The 18715-nt window shown below is 40.0% G+C and overlaps 1 protein-coding gene across 5 annotated transcripts; it reads left to right on the forward strand.

The window, feature by feature from the left end:
- The first annotated feature begins 2343 nt into the window (after positions 1 to 2343).
- Positions 2344 to 17485, forward strand: LOC107222787 (probable multidrug resistance-associated protein lethal(2)03659). Of its 5 annotated transcripts, none has more exons than XM_046736050.1 (12): positions 2344 to 2410; positions 6815 to 6944; positions 8212 to 8463; positions 8613 to 8877; positions 8975 to 9149; positions 9222 to 9378; positions 9481 to 9683; positions 9768 to 11103; positions 11645 to 11859; positions 12441 to 13519; positions 16510 to 16620; positions 16791 to 17485. In XM_046736050.1, the coding sequence occupies exons 2-12, from the start codon at positions 6868 to 6870 to the stop codon at positions 16815 to 16817; spliced, it is 3897 nt and encodes a 1298-aa protein (XP_046592006.1). In that variant the 5' UTR covers positions 2344 to 2410; positions 6815 to 6867; the 3' UTR covers positions 16818 to 17485. The 5 variants fall into 5 exon arrangements, with proteins under 5 accessions (XP_046592006.1, XP_046592008.1, XP_046592005.1 ...); XM_046736049.1 differs by having other exon boundaries at positions 2349 to 2559; XM_015662292.2 differs by having other exon boundaries at positions 2349 to 2555.
- The last annotated feature ends 1230 nt before the right edge of the window (positions 17486 to 18715 follow it).

Here is an 18715-nt window from a genome sequence, read left to right on the forward strand (position 1 = left end):
ATCCGGATACGACACAGGTGTATCATCGCGATGTGTAAGCCACAAGGCAGGTTTAATAAGAAGTAACAGATACATCTTATCTACTTCAGAAGGTATCGTCGTTGATGTTTTCTAAGCATTCGATTTTCTCTCCTGTGCTAATGCAATTGTATTTCACAGAGCGAAATTTATTGCTACAAGGATGATATGTAAATCAATTTTGGCGGATATAGGAAATGCAGAAGTAGAAAGAAGAGTTCAGGAAACACGGTGAAGTAATTACGTTACGGACGTAACTACGATGAAATCCACGTTTCCTGAAACGGTCGTAATTTGTTGATGAATGCGTTTAATCGATTACCTGGTTACGTAACAACGACAATTTCACAACGGAACGAAACAACTGTAAAAAATTTTCATCGGTCTTGGGTTGAAATGTTGGACTTATGCAAACTCTTCGGAAAAAAATTCACCATCATCCGAGTAACGGTAGTGTTGGGGAAATTATTTCATCAAAATTGTAAATCGCAAGGGAAGTCAGTATTACTCCGAATATGTCGGAAAAAATCATCTCCTTGAAATTTCATTAGCGCAGTATGTCGGAGAGAGCGAAAAATGGATCTTCGCTTGTGAAACTGTCGTAAACTGCGAATGACGAATGAACTGAAACGAGGTCGAAGTAACTTAATCATCCAATTGTGAAATAATCATTTCATGAGACATCACGCAGTAAGTTCGCAAATTCCTAGGAGACTTTGAATTTGCACTCCACTTGCCTCGAAGTTGCAAATGTGCTGTAAGCGACGAACTACAGATCAGCTTAAACATAGACGGATAATGTGAGTTTCTTCATCACTCCCATGCGATTTGTCTTAGGTGTCGTTTATGTGCAAACGCTGTTTGCGTCCTCAATCTAACACCGTAATTTTCTCTGAAATTTTGTGTATACTATACGCCTGGTGACGTAATTTGCGCCTTGTTTAATGAACTATGTGGACCTTATAAGCGGCAACGGACAGACAGATGACCCGCATGTATTGAATTTTTTTTTTTTTTTAATTAGAAAATCGGTATTACTTCTTTCAGTACGTGGTATAAAATGTCGACGTGAAATGCGGTTCAAATTTTCAAATCGATAAAGTACAAAACATGACATTTTTTTTCGGAATAATGCCACTTTTCATATTTTTGATGAAAATTTCACTGCCCAGTTGGTCTTTTACCAATTCGAATGCTCCGTCCTTCAATTTTATACATACGCATGGATCACTTCGTGCGATACCAAAGAAGAGATCCCATACAGTTTTATAATATCTCGTTTGATATTGTTAGACAGTAAATATAACATCCGAAGTATTCGTCATATGGACACGCATAATAGATACAAGAACCCGTCTGGTGATTAGGGTGAAATCGTTATATTATTAAAAACTCAATTACCGGATGAAATCCGTTGCTCTTCGTGTTTGTCGAGATAAACCTGCCGCCAATCGGAAAGTGAGAATATTGTAACAGGTTTAGCGAGTACGAGACAATTCCCAGAAACATTACAAAGGGGAATTGAGAACCGCACGACGCACGTTTAACCGCAGTACAGACGGTTAGTTATCAGCCGATAGAACGACAGCGCAACAATGCGAAGTAAGGAGTAAAATGAGCCATCGTGAGACTGTTTTCATGCAGACCATTCAGATTTTTGGTTTTTTTAATTTTTGACCCGCACCCGACAAAAATGTAGTAACAATAGATTTTGTGGATGACAAAATTTCCTATAACTTTTATTACAAACTTTTTTCTGTATAACGCATAGGTTTTTATTTATAGCGCGTCAAACTTTCTTTAACATGGTTATTGCTAAACACATAGTTAATGGTTAACGAAACATTAAAAGTGGTGTGAACCAAATTTGCAGTACATAAAATTTTCAATAAACTTTGTTTCAAGTTTTTTGTTCTATTGGAATTTTTGCTTTTCGGAATTTTGCTCTATCGTAACTTTACTTTTCGAAACTTTTTAGTTTGCTCTGTCGGAACTTTACTTTACGGAATCTTGCATTTCGGAACTTTGACCCGTCGGTTTTCTGACCATTCGAAATTTCGATGATTCCTCGAAGTTTTGTTTCTTTACTTTAAGTTTCGTCAGGAAAAAGTTCGGAATTCTGCGCCCTCGGAACTTTTCATATGCGGAACTTTGACACCGCCTCCGCGACCCGATATTACGGTGAAAATTGTGTTCCGTGATCTCGCCAATTCCCGAACAATGTGACCTGTCCGGTTGAAACTCGCCTCGCAAGGGCGCATGCGCGTCGAAGAGCCACCACGTGCCCGAATGACGAGTTCTCTCGACTCCCTCGGCTCAGCGCCAGCCAGTCAGCTGCAGTCGGCATCGCTTCGAACGGGAGAAGGCAGAGTGCCGCAGTTTAACACACACGGTCAGTTACTCGACAGGTCTGCGTCTCGCAGCGAGAGAGGAGGAGGCGACGAGGATTCGATCCTCCGAATGCTTGGAGTGTGCCGGGCCCGAGGCAACGCGAGAAAGAGTGATCGGCGTTTCGAGGCACGCAGGAGGCGCATCGAGTACGTAAGAATACAATCATGCGGCGTGTGCGCGTTGCTCGCGCTCAGCGTTTCAATGTTTGTTGTTAACTCGGTCGTGATATTGCGCGATGCGAGTGTAAAATGGAAGCGCGTCGCTTTGTTGTTAGGCCAAGAGTTATTGCGGAAACTGCGTCTACGTGCAACGCTTCGATCACAACGCCTCGCACGTTTTACGAGCGGTTTTCACACGGACGAAGCTTGCGAAGTTAGCGTTGCTTTTCTCCCACATTCCAGAACCCTAGACTCGGTCAATTTCCCGCAGTGCGGTGGCTACGCCACTGTAACGATCGCCTCGTTCAACGTAGAAGGGTTTTTCCTTGCGGGTTAATCGGAATTGCGTAATAAGTGAGGATGACGATGTGCTGCCGCGTGAGTTAACCGTACCCGTGAAATTATTAATAAAATAATTGAGTGATGTTTAATTGTCAAGAAACGGGTGAAAATATTTTGGTAAAAACACACCGCACGCGAAGAGTAGATCTTTGCAATCGCGCATTCATTCGTCTAAAGCGAGACACTTGTGTAAGCACAAATATTTTGCCGATGCACAATCCCACGGAGTGCGCTTTCAGACTTGTCGCATCGTGCACGTCGCGTTGCGGCGTTCGCGTTGTTGTACGGAAATCCTGTTGTTACGTGTATCTGCATAAAAAATAGCGTTAGAAATGAGTAGCATAACGGCGTTGTATTTCCGAAAGGGAATGGTTCACAGACGACACGCTTCCCTCACGAATCACATGCAGCCGCCGAGTATTACCATGTACCTATACGTATATCGTGCTAAATTATCATTCAACCCGATACGTCGATTGCCATGGCAACCGGAACGGGCGTCACTCTCGCAGCTGTTTATCGTCACGCATCCCCCCGTTATAGCTACGTTGATACGATTTTAATTGAGAAACTGTACAACCGCCGAAGGACGGCAATAATTGTGCTTCTCTGCATGATTGCAGAGCGAAGCTGCGGTGATAAAACATTTTCATCTAGAATCGCGGGGAGTTGAACGTGTCATACTTTGTGCATTTCTCAATGTCACGCGAACTATAAGCAGAGGTTGTATGCAATGCGACAACTAATGCCTGATTATTAAAGAAGAAAATCGATCATTAACCACTACCTCGTCAATTTGTTTACATCGAAGCAGTCAACTTGATACTGTAACATTATGACCAGAGCTAATTGAACGGTGTTTTCGCTTATAATCTCATTGTCAGACGCTGGGGTATTGGAATAATTTTTCCTGCGCGTATTTCAACTCCGTGCCCGGCAGTGGCGATAATCCACAATTATTTTAGTGCACGGAAACGATACACGGAGGAGATTACAAGCAAAAGAGAATCGTTTTACCGTTAAAAATTGTGAATTAATTCACGTTCAACCGCCGATGGTTCAATGAAGTGATGTTCAAGTTCGGATGTAACGTATTTATATCTCGCTAATAGATGATCTTGAACCCGCACTGAAAGTCGCTCTGGCAGGTAGACCACTTTTTTTTATACCAACTATAAGATTTCATATCTACCTGTACTGGTAGCTACGATACAGAAATGCTGCAAGGTCAACATAAAATTTATATTCCGATACTAACAATAACGCTTGTTGTATGCACACACACACACGTGAAATGGTCTAGAAGATTCAACCCGGGATTACGTAACGACGTTGTTGCTGGTTCTCGAGTCATAAGAGTTGGTAAGGCGGGACCGTCGTGTCACTTATTAATAGAAAAGATGTATTTTTTTTCAACCTTCCCAGAAATGAAACCCGCGGGGTGGGGGGGAGAGGGTAAAAACCACTCACTCGTAGGACACACATTCGTTCGATCAACAACTGTATATTTATATGTATTTGCTTTGAAATATTTACCCTACGCACGAAGGTTCAGGACAGCTATTTTTAGCGATCGCGACATTCCCTGCATATTATACGTACCCTTTGGTTTAGGACGTGCAGACCTGCTGTTCGTTACGTTGTATAGTTTCCACTCGTTGTTATCGATCTGCTTGATTATTCATTTCGCCAAATTCACGGACCAGAGTAAGATTTTAATTTCATCGACATACGCTGTCAAATGTTGTGCAATTCAATCCGAATTCCCTGTCATCGGTGTTACATTTATAACGGTATTGTTATTTCTTTTTTCCAACATCTATAACTTACATGTGCATAATATATATTATATCCCTATATATGATGTCTACTGTCGAGGTGAATTCTTAGCGTTGTAGAATGGAGTAAAAAAAAATATTCGCCAGGCCATTCATATCCAAAGTAGCACGGTTGGCGGATTTCTACTATGCTTATTGTTAGACTTTCGACGGCGGCTGTGTCGTCGTTATACCGGCTGACGATTACATAAAATAACAATTTCGAGAAATAAAATAAGTCTACGGAAAAATAAAATGACACAGGTTAACTATTCAGAGTTCGAACGGTGCACGATCAGTGAAGAAATCGGTGAAGAAAGTCTGCTGCAGGTCTAATATTAATTTTCAATTAAGGTTTAATGGGATGATGTCTGTTCAGATGGTCTTCTAGAATAATTGAAAAGATGTCCAGTCAACGATAAAATAAACTCCCTCCGTTATATTGTTTCATTATTTCTAACAGATGCGCGATGGTTGCACTTGCTTAACGTTCGTTTACGTTGGTTCACCCTTGATCTGTGCATGCGGGCTGCCTCGATCATCAGCTGTCTGGTCTCTCTTTGCTGGTGACGTTCGAAGTCGTCGCGAGCAATTCCTTTCGCTCGTAACACGATGATGTTGACACAAATTCTTTAACTTATTGAGCCCGAAGCTGAAGAACTTTTTTATCCACTGTGCATACAAGTGCCGATGGTGACATCAGTATGGTACAGTGGCTCTAATTGCCGTATTTTCACTTTTGTTTAAGGCGATTATGCACCAATATGATAATTTCGAGGCTGTTATGATTTACCGATTGCTGATATTTATTCCAAGTATAAACAAGCATATTAATCACAATGCACGGTTGGTGCGGACTGACGATGTATACGGAGAACAAAATTTGAAACGATGTAAGTCTAGACCAGTCGATTTTCGGTTTTTTTCTGGCAATGCAGTCGGATAAAAGGTAATGAAGCTTTTATCTTATACCGTGCAATGGACAAGTCTTATTTTCAAATTATTAAACATCGTGTTAGTATTCTCTTACAAACGATCGAAGTCGAACATTCATTATCCGCGTGCAGATAATGCAGTTCAGCAGTGATCTCATAGTCGGAAATCTAAACTAGTATAACAAAGTGGTAACATTGAAAAACGCAACACTTACATTGCTAGAAATGGAGACAGTGGCGACTAATCACAAAGCAACATCGTGTTCGAGGAAAAGTGTCAGGAAAATCGATCCATTGAGTTTACAACTCGGTATTCTTTGCGACAATTCGGTTATTCGTAAGAGTGACGAATATTTGCGGAACTGTGCCGTAGTGCACAACTCATATGTACGCAAAGTACAAACGCGCGTCACGCATGCGGTATAAACGAACCATACAAAAGCCGAGAGTCTCTCGACTTCAGAATTCGTGTGGTTGATTAGAATCGCAAATCTGGCTCACAATTCAAGTAGTCGGTTGTACTTTGAGCTCCAGCGATTTGTCCACGTCCACGGTGCTTCGTATACAATCTAAACTGTTGGTTTATAAAAGAAAAAATATTGTAACTGCGAAAAAATCGATCAGGCATAGTGACGAAGCGAAACTCTAATACGACGACTGTACTCGTATACATTATGTACGGACCTAAATCGTATTCCCAGCCCCACCTTTCGCTTACCGACATGTAGGAACACCACATTCATCCACGTGATGAGGTCGTTGTGCTAAATTCGTCGAAAGTCATCATAGTACCTTCTGAATCTTTGCCACCGACGATTGGTTATCAGCGATATTTACCGTGTCAAAACAATACCATCGAGGTGCTGTTGGTAATATTATACACTTGTGAAAACAAAATAATTCCTGAACGCTACGGTTCGATCAATGCATTTACTTTGCAGATGTGTAATTGTCAAATGAAATTGTAATATGGTAATTGGTAATTCCAAGAAACTTTAGATCCACACTTTGCGCTTGATTCATTTCGCACGAATAAGGGATAATTAAATGGAATTTATGGCAACCGTTTCGAACCGCGATCACATCGTACCGTGGATTTCGGTCACATTTAGCATCACGCTAATGAATTCGTTACGATTTGTTCCTGTTGCAGGAGGTGACTGTGCTAGATGAGAGACATTTGGTAATCATCCAACTTCATGTGCCATGGACAAGTCGGAGAAACAACAAGCGCAACGGAACCCGCGTGAAAAAGCAAATCCGTTCTCGATCATCACATTCGCGTAAGTTCAACTCACGTTTGTACAATTATAAACCAGATAGGTGACATTGGTTATCGGTATTCGCGACAAAAATCACCGGCATTGGTTAACAAAGAATTGGGGCGCAATTATGCACTTAACTATTTAACTATGGTGTAACACGTGTGCTATCGGTATAATTATGCCCTGCATTTATCAGAAGCCTTGGTAGTGATACTCATATCGCCGTATTGATTAGCATCGCAAACATACCGTAAGTAACATACAACGCATACTAAATTGATATCATACAGTGGTCTGCGACTGTAATTATTATCCGGTATTTCGTTACCATGGAATGCAAGTACCTATGGTTCATCATAACGCCAACTCATCTTTTTGCAACTTAAACATCAGTATAACCATGACAATCACAAGCTTGACAGCATTAAATTTCACACAGTATACATGATTATAGTAATGCGAGTAATTTGTAAGCGCCTCGTCCAGGAGTGAAATGAAAAAATGCTGGGTGCTAAGAATGACCGAAAATAATCGATTTTCGAATGAATCGAATGAAAATTTTTTCCCGTTTAATCGAGCATAATCGACTATTTTTCTTTGCAATCGGTTTTTGTTTTTTACTCCCATGAACGACGCAATACAATATCAATTTATCTGATTAAAGTATCAACTATTATCATTATCTTACCTACTAAGTACCTATTTGATGTAATAAGTGAAAGATAAATGAATATCTTCACCTGAAATTGAAACATGTTTTGACTGAAACTATAAATTGTCGAAAAACTTTTCCGCCAACAAGAGTACGCACTGACAAAGTTTTGGTTTCAAATGCACCGTTTCAACAAATATAAACAAATATAAAGTAATCGATTGATTTTCACCGATTCAATCGAGTTGTGTTCAATTATTTTTTGGAGTCGGTTGATCGATGCATCGATTATTTTTAGCTTACTGGCCATCGCCACTGGGTACGCAGTATTATGATTTCAAGCTAAAACTTACCGCACAGTCTAGAACCAAGTCATTATCGAACACTGTGTATAGCACGTATATTTATACACGTCCTCGCCTCTCGAAGGTACTTGAGAAATGAGATTTCTATTCGTTACCTCTGTCCTGCCGTTGGCAATTGGTGATTGATAATACGACCGTCAAATTGAGTTTTTCAACACGATGGCATGAGAAAACATAAATATCTATCGCTCAGCGCCTCGATCCATTTCTATAACACTTTAACTTCACTATATATTACATACTTCACCAACGAATGGTTCTCATGTAGATGGGTTCTGAGGACGTTTGCCTTGGGATACCGACGAGAGCTCGAAGTAACAGACCTCTATGCACCCCTTAATGAACACAAGAGCAACGTCCTCGGGGACCAAATATCGAGGATCTGGGAGAAGGAACAAGAAAGATGTTGTCGAACAAAGAAAGGAACTCAGCCCAGTCTGCTGCGAGTACTTGTAAGGTGCTTTGGCCCCCGGATTATGATGTTGGGGATCATAATAGCAGCCTTGGAGTTTCTCGTAAGGTGAGACTAGCTCTCATTGCAGAGACATGAAACGGTTCCAAGGTCAATAATTAACTGACCCAAAAAAAAAAAACAAAAACGAATGGTAAAACATGAAAAACATTTTAACGAACATTCGTTGTGTCTTCGACACCGTCAAACACCGACAGGATAACGCAGCCGTTGATGTTAGCCGGGTTACTTCGGTATTACCGCAGTGACAATGTCAATGGGTCCAAAATGTCAAAGGACGAAGCATACTTGTGGGCCGGTGGAATAATTTTATGCTCCACCCTCAACTTCCTTGTAATTCATCCCTGCATGCTGGGAATAATGCACACGGGAATGAAAATAAGGGTCGCCTGCTGCTCGCTCATCTACAGGAAGGTCTTAAAGCTCTCGAAATCCGCTTTGGCTGAGACGACCGTTGGGCAGGTGAGTTGCTGACACTAACTCAAACCTCACGTGACTGCACGTGTGACCGACCATCATCAAAGACTGTAGTATTCATCCACTTATAAAACTATTCCAGATTGTTAATCTGCTTAGCAATGATGTGAACAGATTTGATTTGGCAGTTTATTTTATCCACTACATTTGGCTGGGGCCCTTAGAGTCTGTGGTAATAACTTACCTGATTTACCGGGAAGTTGGATGGTCAGCAGTCATTGGAATGCTGACACTGCTATTCTTCATTCCGTTGCAAGGTGATTGTTGAACTGCCGGAACCGTTAGAAATGCACACTAACAAAATACTTATATTATTTTTTAATCGTCAGGATATCTTGGAAAAAAGTCCTCTACATTCAGACTGAGAATCGCTCTTCGAACAGATGAAAGAATTCGCCTGATGAATGAAATCATCAATGGTATTCAAGTAATAAAAATGTACACGTGGGAAAAGCCATTTTCTTACCTTGTCGAAATCGCAAGACGGTAAGGGTAATTTATTATTCTGAATAAAGTCATTGAGCAATATAAATCGCAGCGAAGGAAACATATATCACGGAATCATACATAATATTGTATAATTTTTAGGAAAGAGGTTAACGCAATAAAGAAAAATTCAATCGTCTTAGGAATATCATCGTCGTTTGACATGTACACACCGAGACTCTGCGTCTTTGTCACGATACTGGCTTACGTTCTTAGTGGTAATAAAATTACCACGGAACAAGTGTTCATGATGACAGCCTTTTACAACGTCCTTCGCACAGCAATGACAATTGCGTTTCCAATCAGTAAGAGCAGAAATCATTCCAAACGCCATTATAATTTATACCCTTTCAATTGGTACCTCAATTGCACGTTTTTAAATATTTCAGGTATGACCCAAATTGCTGAAGCGTTGGTGTCCGTCAGGCGTTTGCAAAAATTCATGCTGCACGAGGAGAGAGAAAAACCAGCGATCAAAGCTAATGGACAAGCCAATTGTGAGAAAATCAGTAACAGCCAACACGCTGTTATGTTGAAAAATGCTACGGCAAAATGGGTGCCAGACAACAAAGAGAACACACTTTCAGAGTTGAACATTGAGATAAAACCTGGTCAATTTGTGGCAGTTATCGGTCACGTAGGATCTGGAAAAACAAGTCTTCACCACCTAATATTACGTGAACTTCCTCTCGTTAGTGGCAGTGTTGAAGTGAACGGTAAAGTCGCTTACGCAAGTCAAGAGCCTTGGCTTTTCGCCTCTTCAATTAGACAAAACATCCTTTTTGGTCGACCCATGGATAAGACGCGCTACGAGAGTGTCGTCAGTGTTTGTCAACTAAAGAGGGATTTCACCCTATTTCCCTATGGCGATAAAACGATTGTTGGCGAACGGGGAATCAGTTTGAGCGGAGGACAGCGCGCGAGAATAAATTTGGCGAGGGCCGTTTACTCGGAGGCAGATATTTACCTCTTCGACGATCCTCTGTCGGCGGTAGACGCTCACGTGGGAAGACACTTGTTCGACGAATGCATCAATGGTTACCTCCGGGGTAAAACCAGGATAGTCGCGACACACCAGCACCAGTATCTTAAGCATGTCGATCGGATAATCGTGATGAACAATGGCGAAGTGGAAGCTGAGGGTACTTTCGAAGAGCTTGAAACTGCTGGACTAGATTTCGTGAAGCTACTGCAGGAGCAAGTCAACGTGCCAGAGGATAACGAAAGCACGCGGAAAAGCTTGAGTCGAAAATCTTCAATTCAGAGCATGAGATCCGAAGAGATAAACGACGTGGATCCCGTCGAGGAAGCGGAACTGAGATCGACTGGTCGAATATCGGCCAAAATCTACCTGTCCTACTTTAAAGCAGCTGGTAGCGTTTGTTTCGTCGTAACTATGTTCTTGGTGTGCATCCTGAACCAAGGTTTCGCTAGTGGCGGTGACTACTTTATCACATACTGGGTAAACACGGAGGAGACCTCAGTAAACATAACCAACGGCACGTTGGTATTTAACTGGACGGCACCCTTGAACAGAGACATGTGTATTTACACATACAGCGGCATTACAGTGGCCACCGTCATCTTTACTTTCTTGCGAACGTATATGTTCGTCAGTGTTTGCATGCGGGCGTCGAAAACTTTACATGGCAACATGTTCAGATGCATCACCAGGACAACGATGCGTTTCTTCAATACGAATACATCCGGACGCATTTTGAACAGGTACGAAATTTACGTTACTAGTTTGTTACACTCACAAGGTGAGTATTACACTTCCGGATCACGGGTTCTGCTAAAACTATTAGGGGTGTTTCTTTGGCCGAAAATATAAAGTTTCTTGCGTATAGTTCTATCCATTGGGCTTTTCACGCCGGTTAAAATTGACAGTGCGATGAGTAAAATGCCGCAATAAACGAAATTTGCTGTGTACTTTTGTCCTAAATATTAACTTTCATTGTTCTCTGTTTTAGTTTCAATGACACGCTCTTACAGATTCTAGTGTAAACGGATGTATTATTATTTCAGAGCTGTAGTCGAGCTCAAACAAGCGAGTTTCCGAGAACCTGATGTATTATAGATTGAGCCAAGGAAAGCTCAATGGATGGAACTGAACATGAGTAGTTCTATTTATTTAGTTCTAACACTTCTAGACGTTTCAGCAAATTTCGCGCTTCGGAGGTCTGATATTCTGATTATCAGTGATCAATAATGACGACTGACCTTAAGATGATAACCGGGTGTTTTTATATACGTTCTACGTCAGGTTCTCGAAAGATATGGGTGCCATTGATGAACTTCTACCGATGAGTATGTCTGACGTTGTGCAGATTGGCCTTTCACTACTCGGTGTGATTGTCCTGGTTACAATGATAAACCCTTTGCTCATGATACCGACCGTGATTATCCTAATCCTGCTGTATGTTATGAGAGTTATCTACATCAGTACCAGCCGCAGTGTCAAACGATTAGAAGGAATAAGTAAGCATGACGTTTATTGTTATTTCGTCTGGCATGCAAAATTTAAGATCAATACGAATACAAATACTTTTTATTGTGTGAACTGATCTTTATTTAGAGGAACACAGCACTTGCCCTTGAGGCTTACGGTCAAAAATTTCAGAGGCATCGCAAATAGCCCAGTTTCCGCACTTTTCACACAATGCTTATATTATTTTTGTAATAATATAATTAATGCCGAAACAAGTTGCCAAGGGTGTATACCCTACATTTACTGACTCTCTTATGGGACTCCAATGTTGATTAGGTCGATAAAAGTAAGAAATTTCCATATCGAAGCTCTCTGCCCCATCACTCATCTAGCTTCAAAATACCGTATTTGGCTGGCTATCTTTGCTAATCTTGAATTAATGGTTTCAATCTTGGTACCTACCCAACATGAATATAGGCAAAAAAAAAAAAAAAAATTAGAAAAAGAAGAACGCTTTCAATAAGTATAAGCCAGATACTGATCTTACGAAATATGTCTCAAGTGAACTGGAACTTACCAGAATGTGGCAGTGACATTTCAATCTTTCATAATCTACATGGTGTTTCCTCAGCTCGTTCTCCAGTATTCGGGCATCTGAGTGCCACTTTGAATGGATTGACTACGATTCGAGCTTTTGACGCTGAAGCCAATCTCTCAAAAGAATTCGATAACCACCAAGACTTGCACTCTTCAGCCTGGTACATCTTCATTTCATGTTCGCGAACGTTTGGATATTACCTGGACTTCACTTGCGTAATCTATACTGGCCTGGTGACCTTCAGCTTCCTTGTTCTGAGCCAAGAGACTTTCGGAGGAAACGTGGGTCTGGCAATTACTCAGTGTATCGGGCTGACTGGGATGCTGCAGTGGGGCGTCCGGCAGACTGCGGAAATGGAGAACCATATGACATCCGTCGAGAGGGTTCTTGAGTACAGTACCCTTGAACAGGAACCGCCGCTTGAGAGCAAACCGGAACATAAACCTCCAGAAGAATGGCCAACCGAAGGAAGAATACAGTTCTCTAATATGTTTTTGAGATACGATAGAGCCGAGCCCCCGGTTCTAAAGAACCTGAACTTTGTGATCATGCCAAGGGAGAAGATTGGAATCGTCGGACGAACCGGTGCCGGGAAATCTTCGTTGATATCTGCATTGTTCCGACTTGCATACATTGACGGTGAAATATTCATTGATGACATACCTTCCAGTAACTTGGGAGTGCATGATCTGCGGTCCAAGATCAGCATAATTCCGCAAGAACCGGTTCTGTTCTCCGGACGCCTGCGTGAAAATCTTGATCCGTTTGATGAGTATTCTGACGATATGCTCTGGCAAGCGCTGGAGGAAGTAGAACTCAAGGAAGCCGTAAACGAATTGTCGGGTGGTTTGAATTCGAAAATGTCTGAGGGGGGTACTAATTTCAGTGTCGGGCAACGACAATTGGTCTGTCTTGCTCGTGCCATTGTTAGAAACAACCAAATATTGGTACTTGATGAAGCTACAGCCAATGTAGATCCTCAGACTGATGTGCTGATTCAAAAAACTATTCGAAAGAAGTTTGCTGGCTGTACCGTTCTCACTATAGCCCACCGACTCAACACCGTTATGGACAGCAGCAAAGTGCTTGTTATGGATGCCGGTACCATGGTGGTGAGTTACACTTATCTTATATGCAAACATTTTCTATAATTATGTCGGTATTGACTATCACATTTTATTCCTGAAGAACCAACATTACCTTCAAACAAAATTCAGAGTGGTTTCTCTCAAATTTGTAGCACAATTAATTCTAGCACAGGGGGCATTATTATACCTCTTAAGAGGATCTTAGTACACACATTGACAGCGGAAAAAGTGTATGAGTTTTGGGAATTTATACCTCGACAACCAATCATTTAATTCAATTGAAGTTCGGTTTATTCAAAACTACGTAGATCAAATTTCATTTATATATTTTTCATTAGTATGAATGGGAAACTTGTATGAACGAGCATTTTCAAATTTTACCATCTGTGCATGAAGGGCAGTCTGAATTAAATCAGTAATTCTAACATGCATTCTTCAGTCAAAGCTGATACGTTTACTCAGGCAGATACAACGTTTTGCTAGGCTTTGATCATGATTGTGGATTGTTACATTTTTTTTAGTGAATTCATCATGTTGCTTCTCTCTGAATAATCGATACATAAATGATTGCTACTGCCTTTGTAACAATAATTTTGTTTGACGTAATTGTTTATTTCTTAACAATTTACCCAGCCTCTAAGGTTCACAGAAAAAACAGGTCAATCGACTTTAAAAACATCATAACCTCACACATTATTCGGATTATATCAACTTAATGCTCGGGGTCTTCAATTACGATAGGTATGCTTTTGTGTTAGAGGACGAGAAGGTATGTAGCCATACTCGTCCCTCACGCTCACCTACTTGAGGACACTTTTTTTAGTGTCCAATTATCGATGCTTCCTCCTGTCCTCCGTGAGTATGCACAGAAGAAATAGTAAACGATTGACTACGCATGCGCGAGTTTCATTGTCTTTTCGCGCAGGCTAGCGATCTCAAGCTTCAACTGTTATTTTTTTAGGCTACACAGATATCACATAATTTATATAATAATTTGATTAGGCTCGGCAAACTAACCAATGAATAATAATCATAATAAAAGCGTGACCCCAATTTCAATTAGATACTTGACGCGGAAAAGTTTGACAGCCCATGCCCATTTACCAGTAAGTTGGCCTTCCTAACGTAAAGACGAAAATATTGCGTCGATACGATCTCACTGAACAATATAGAGTTCAATTATCTCGCGCATGCGCAGTCGGTTGCTCAGGCTGCTGAATTTCACCGTTTCCTTTCAGTATGCTCTAATTTTCCAATATGCATTGAGATCGGATCACACTCGATTTTAACTTACGATAGCCAATTAATCGAGAAATCTATCTATGCATTAACAAACTGGTAATAGGTGAATTGTTCTTTCTGAAATCCTTCTGAAATATGGTCGGTTGAAAAATGTTTTCTCTCGAGAAACGCAAGTTTACGGTTCCATTTTAGAGCTTCTGAGACCCCAGAGTGGCATACAAGTGATTAAAATATTAGTTGTAAAAATGAAAAAAATTGTTGACCTTTCACGGAACAATATGTCATAACTTGACAGAGTCCAGAATTTTTCTTTTTTGGTTTGAAGAAAAATTTTTACATCTAAGTAGGTGAAGTCAATAAATCTCAATGGCATGCATTTGTGTTTTCCACAGGCGTACACTCGTTACCTCGCATTTTACAGTGCCCACGATATCTCAAAAACGCTTAAACCAGTTACTTCAAATTTGGAGACCGTATTCTTGGATAGTTTAGCCTCTTTGCCAAGATTTCATGTTTTTTATAATTCTATTCTTGTTACGGGATGTATGACTGTGATTACGACGAGCGGTTATCAATGAATTCAGCCCTGTCGTGATGATATTCCTATTATGAGTTTGTAACCCGTCGACTACGCACTCGTACGAAAGATAATGGAGAATGAGAGGAACTAATATTGAGAAGTTGAATGATTGTTTATATAATTGATTTATTGTGAATGATCTCAAAAGTACAATGAGAAGATGAGAAGGAAGTATTATTCGCAGGAGGGAAAAAGGAAGAGAAATGAATTTATATGTTGGCCGAATGAGAGTTGACTTGAAAGTGAATATATGGGAGGAAGGATGTAAGGGACTGGCTAGTTACCGTCTATCAATTATAGAAGGAGCATGTTACTGATGCGGTATGGGAACCCAGGCAGCGAGGTGATGGTAAGGGGAGGATTCGAGGATGCAGGGTATAATGTAGCTGTAAAGCTCATCACACATAAAAAAACTGTGATCCGTGAGCCGGATCACCTCCAGGCCGTAACGTTCCCTTACAACAGAGACATACACGACTCTTCTTTCGTCATGGGCTTTGGATGGCGAGAAAAGAATCCGAAGTCTGGAGGATGTAACATTCTCTTGTTAATTCAATAAAGAAAAAGTCGTCGATTTTTTACGAAAAATTTAGTCAAAATCAACATCAAAAGGTCGCCATTTTGGTGAGGAAAAAAAAATCAGATCGTAGCAAAATATATTGACTACATAAGCATACTGTCTGCAAAGAAGTAAGTCGGCTGAGCCATTTTTGACATGTTGTGGGCACCGCTAAACATGCATATCACCGAGGGAAATGATTGACGTGATTGTTAATAACGATGCGTAGTACTGATTCCGATTTTAAAAACAATTCGAATGAAGCTCAATCTTGTATAAACTTTTGAATAAATTGAACCCTAATCGAACTAAATAACCGGTTGTCGGAATATAAATTCCCGAAATTCACCCACTTCTCCTACTGTCTACTCATTTGTACCCTCGTACGCAATCTGTGCTTGAGTAAAACTGTACACATGCGGACGTTAATTCAGAGACGGCTAATTTTTCGGCCTAGTTGATTACGTTGGTAACCCTGATTCAGCCTGCTGTGCCACTTTCGGTCGGCCGCTACGGGCTCAATCTGCATTACCAACGTACTCGACTCGGCCGAAAAACTAGCCATATTTTAATTATCGTCCATATAGGTATGTAGATCCTAAAATAATAATAAGATCACCATTGTGCTTCCAGGAGTTTGATCATCCTCATTTATTGCTTCAAAATCGACAAGGATACTTGTACGACATGGTGCAGCAAACCGGACATTCAATGGCGGAAAATCTTACAAAAATAGCAGAAAAGGTAAAGCATTATTCTTGCAACCATGTGCAACTTATGCACATCTTATAACTGTGAGTTTTCCATTCTTTATCGACCCTATATTTTCCCTCTAGCTCAAATAGTATAGCTTGGCAGAAGAAAACATAATGAAATCAGCGTAAATGTGAATAAGATTAATGGTGTTATTTCAGAACTACACTAGCCAAACGTCGACTTGAAGGAATACATGAAGGATACTAGGATTTGTTGTGGATTCACACAATCATTTTGGATACTAGGATTCTAAACTTGCCAAGAACGTATGAGTATGAATCATCCATTACCAAGGCTGCACATAATACGTTAATCAAAATCTCTTTCACGAAGCCTTCCATCTCCTATTCTTAACATGTCGTACATTATATTTAAAAGTGATTCATGCGAAAATCAAATATTTTTATATAGTCTTTTTTAATGTGTCTTAAAAGTTAGTTATTATCTACCATTCTCAAACTTTGTATACTTTTCCATTAATTTTTAAGGACCTTATAGGTGCAAATACTGATATCGAATCAGAGCGGACACAGTTGATCTTAATCTTATAGGTACTTATTACGCTGGCACGTTTTATTCACCGCCAGAAAAACTTTATAAGCTTTATATAAGCATACGACATACAAGCTCAATATATGGGCTTCTACTAGGTTTCAATTACTAGGTTTAATAGAGTAATAATATCAATATTGCAGTATTCGTTTGTTGTGGCAAATCGCATATAAAAACGATCTCAGTAATCAATGTGCCTAAAACAATTTATATAGGAAAATTTTATTACTATTATCATTATTATTAGTATTCAATATTATTGCTATGATCATAATGATTAAAAAACAATTATTATATATAACTTATTAGGATATTAATTTTTTTTTATTTTAAGTTTTCCGTCAAATAGCTGTATGAAAATATCATTTCAGTTTAAACTTTTCTTAAACTATCGATATAAAATGATCAAGGAAAAACAGAAACTCCGACTGTACGCATTAAGAGATTGATACAGGAATATATTTTTCATTTCTACCTTCCAATTAATTGGCAATGTAATTTACCAAAGTTTCTATAGGTATAGGATAGGCAGAAGAATACACGTCACGATTGCATCGATCCTACCAGAGGCTTGCAAAATTATGCAAGATATTAAGCCTATCGTAGTAGTGTCACGCATAGCGTGCGAGACTACGGAACAAGGAAACGTGAGCTCAAATCCAATGTGCGTCCATGAGGATGTGAACGGCCACTCGTAAAAATTGTAAAACACATCACGTCGTTTGAGTTTCGAATCGGGAAGTAAGGTTTGTACTCGGTCCGGCTACACCAAGACCAGGTTTACTGTAGTTTTCCTTGTCACTTGTGCAAATATGCCTGTTTGTGTTAAACATCTTAAAGGCCGAAGCATACCGAATCCCGTAAGCCATAAGCAGAATACAGAAGCTGTATCAAAGTGGCACTACGAACTCTGCAATCTGGTTACGGCTTTTAAAAATTCAAACCACAAAAAATTCATAGGCATAAACCACTACGGAAAGTCAAAGAAAATCGAGCCTTGAGATAACAATCGTGAAATACCTAGTCAATTCATTGCACCCCTCCCCCATTCCGCACAAGCTATCCACTTATATAGAGCATACCCGAAAGGGTATGGCGAAACTGGTAGTGATTATTATTATTATTATAAACGTTAATTAATCGTGGATTAACGAATCGCAAAGTTGATTAAAAAGTCGCCCCGCCCCCACACACACGCATACAAAAAAATTAAACTAAAAATAACCAAAACTAGTATTCTCCATGTTTATGTTACGAATCTACCTAAATTAAGGTAAGTGTTCCAATTGTTAGCAGCGTCCCAATTATTGAGCTTTTTTTGTTGCATCTGTTTGATGCTCAGTTTTCAAATTACCAAAAAAATTAATTTGCAGTGTCTGACTCTCTAGCAATTGGTTTTAGTCCTCGAGAAATTAACAATTTATAATTTCGGAAAATAAAAGGGTCAGTAATCCGGTCTGAATATGTCAATAACTGGTACACTTACCTTACACATTATTCAAGAATATTGTCTATATTTATCGAACAGTCT

The sequence above is a fragment of the Neodiprion lecontei genome, chromosome 3 (genome assembly GCF_021901455.1).
Source record: "Neodiprion lecontei isolate iyNeoLeco1 chromosome 3, iyNeoLeco1.1, whole genome shotgun sequence".
NCBI classification, from domain to species: Eukaryota; Metazoa; Arthropoda; class Insecta; order Hymenoptera; family Diprionidae; genus Neodiprion; species Neodiprion lecontei.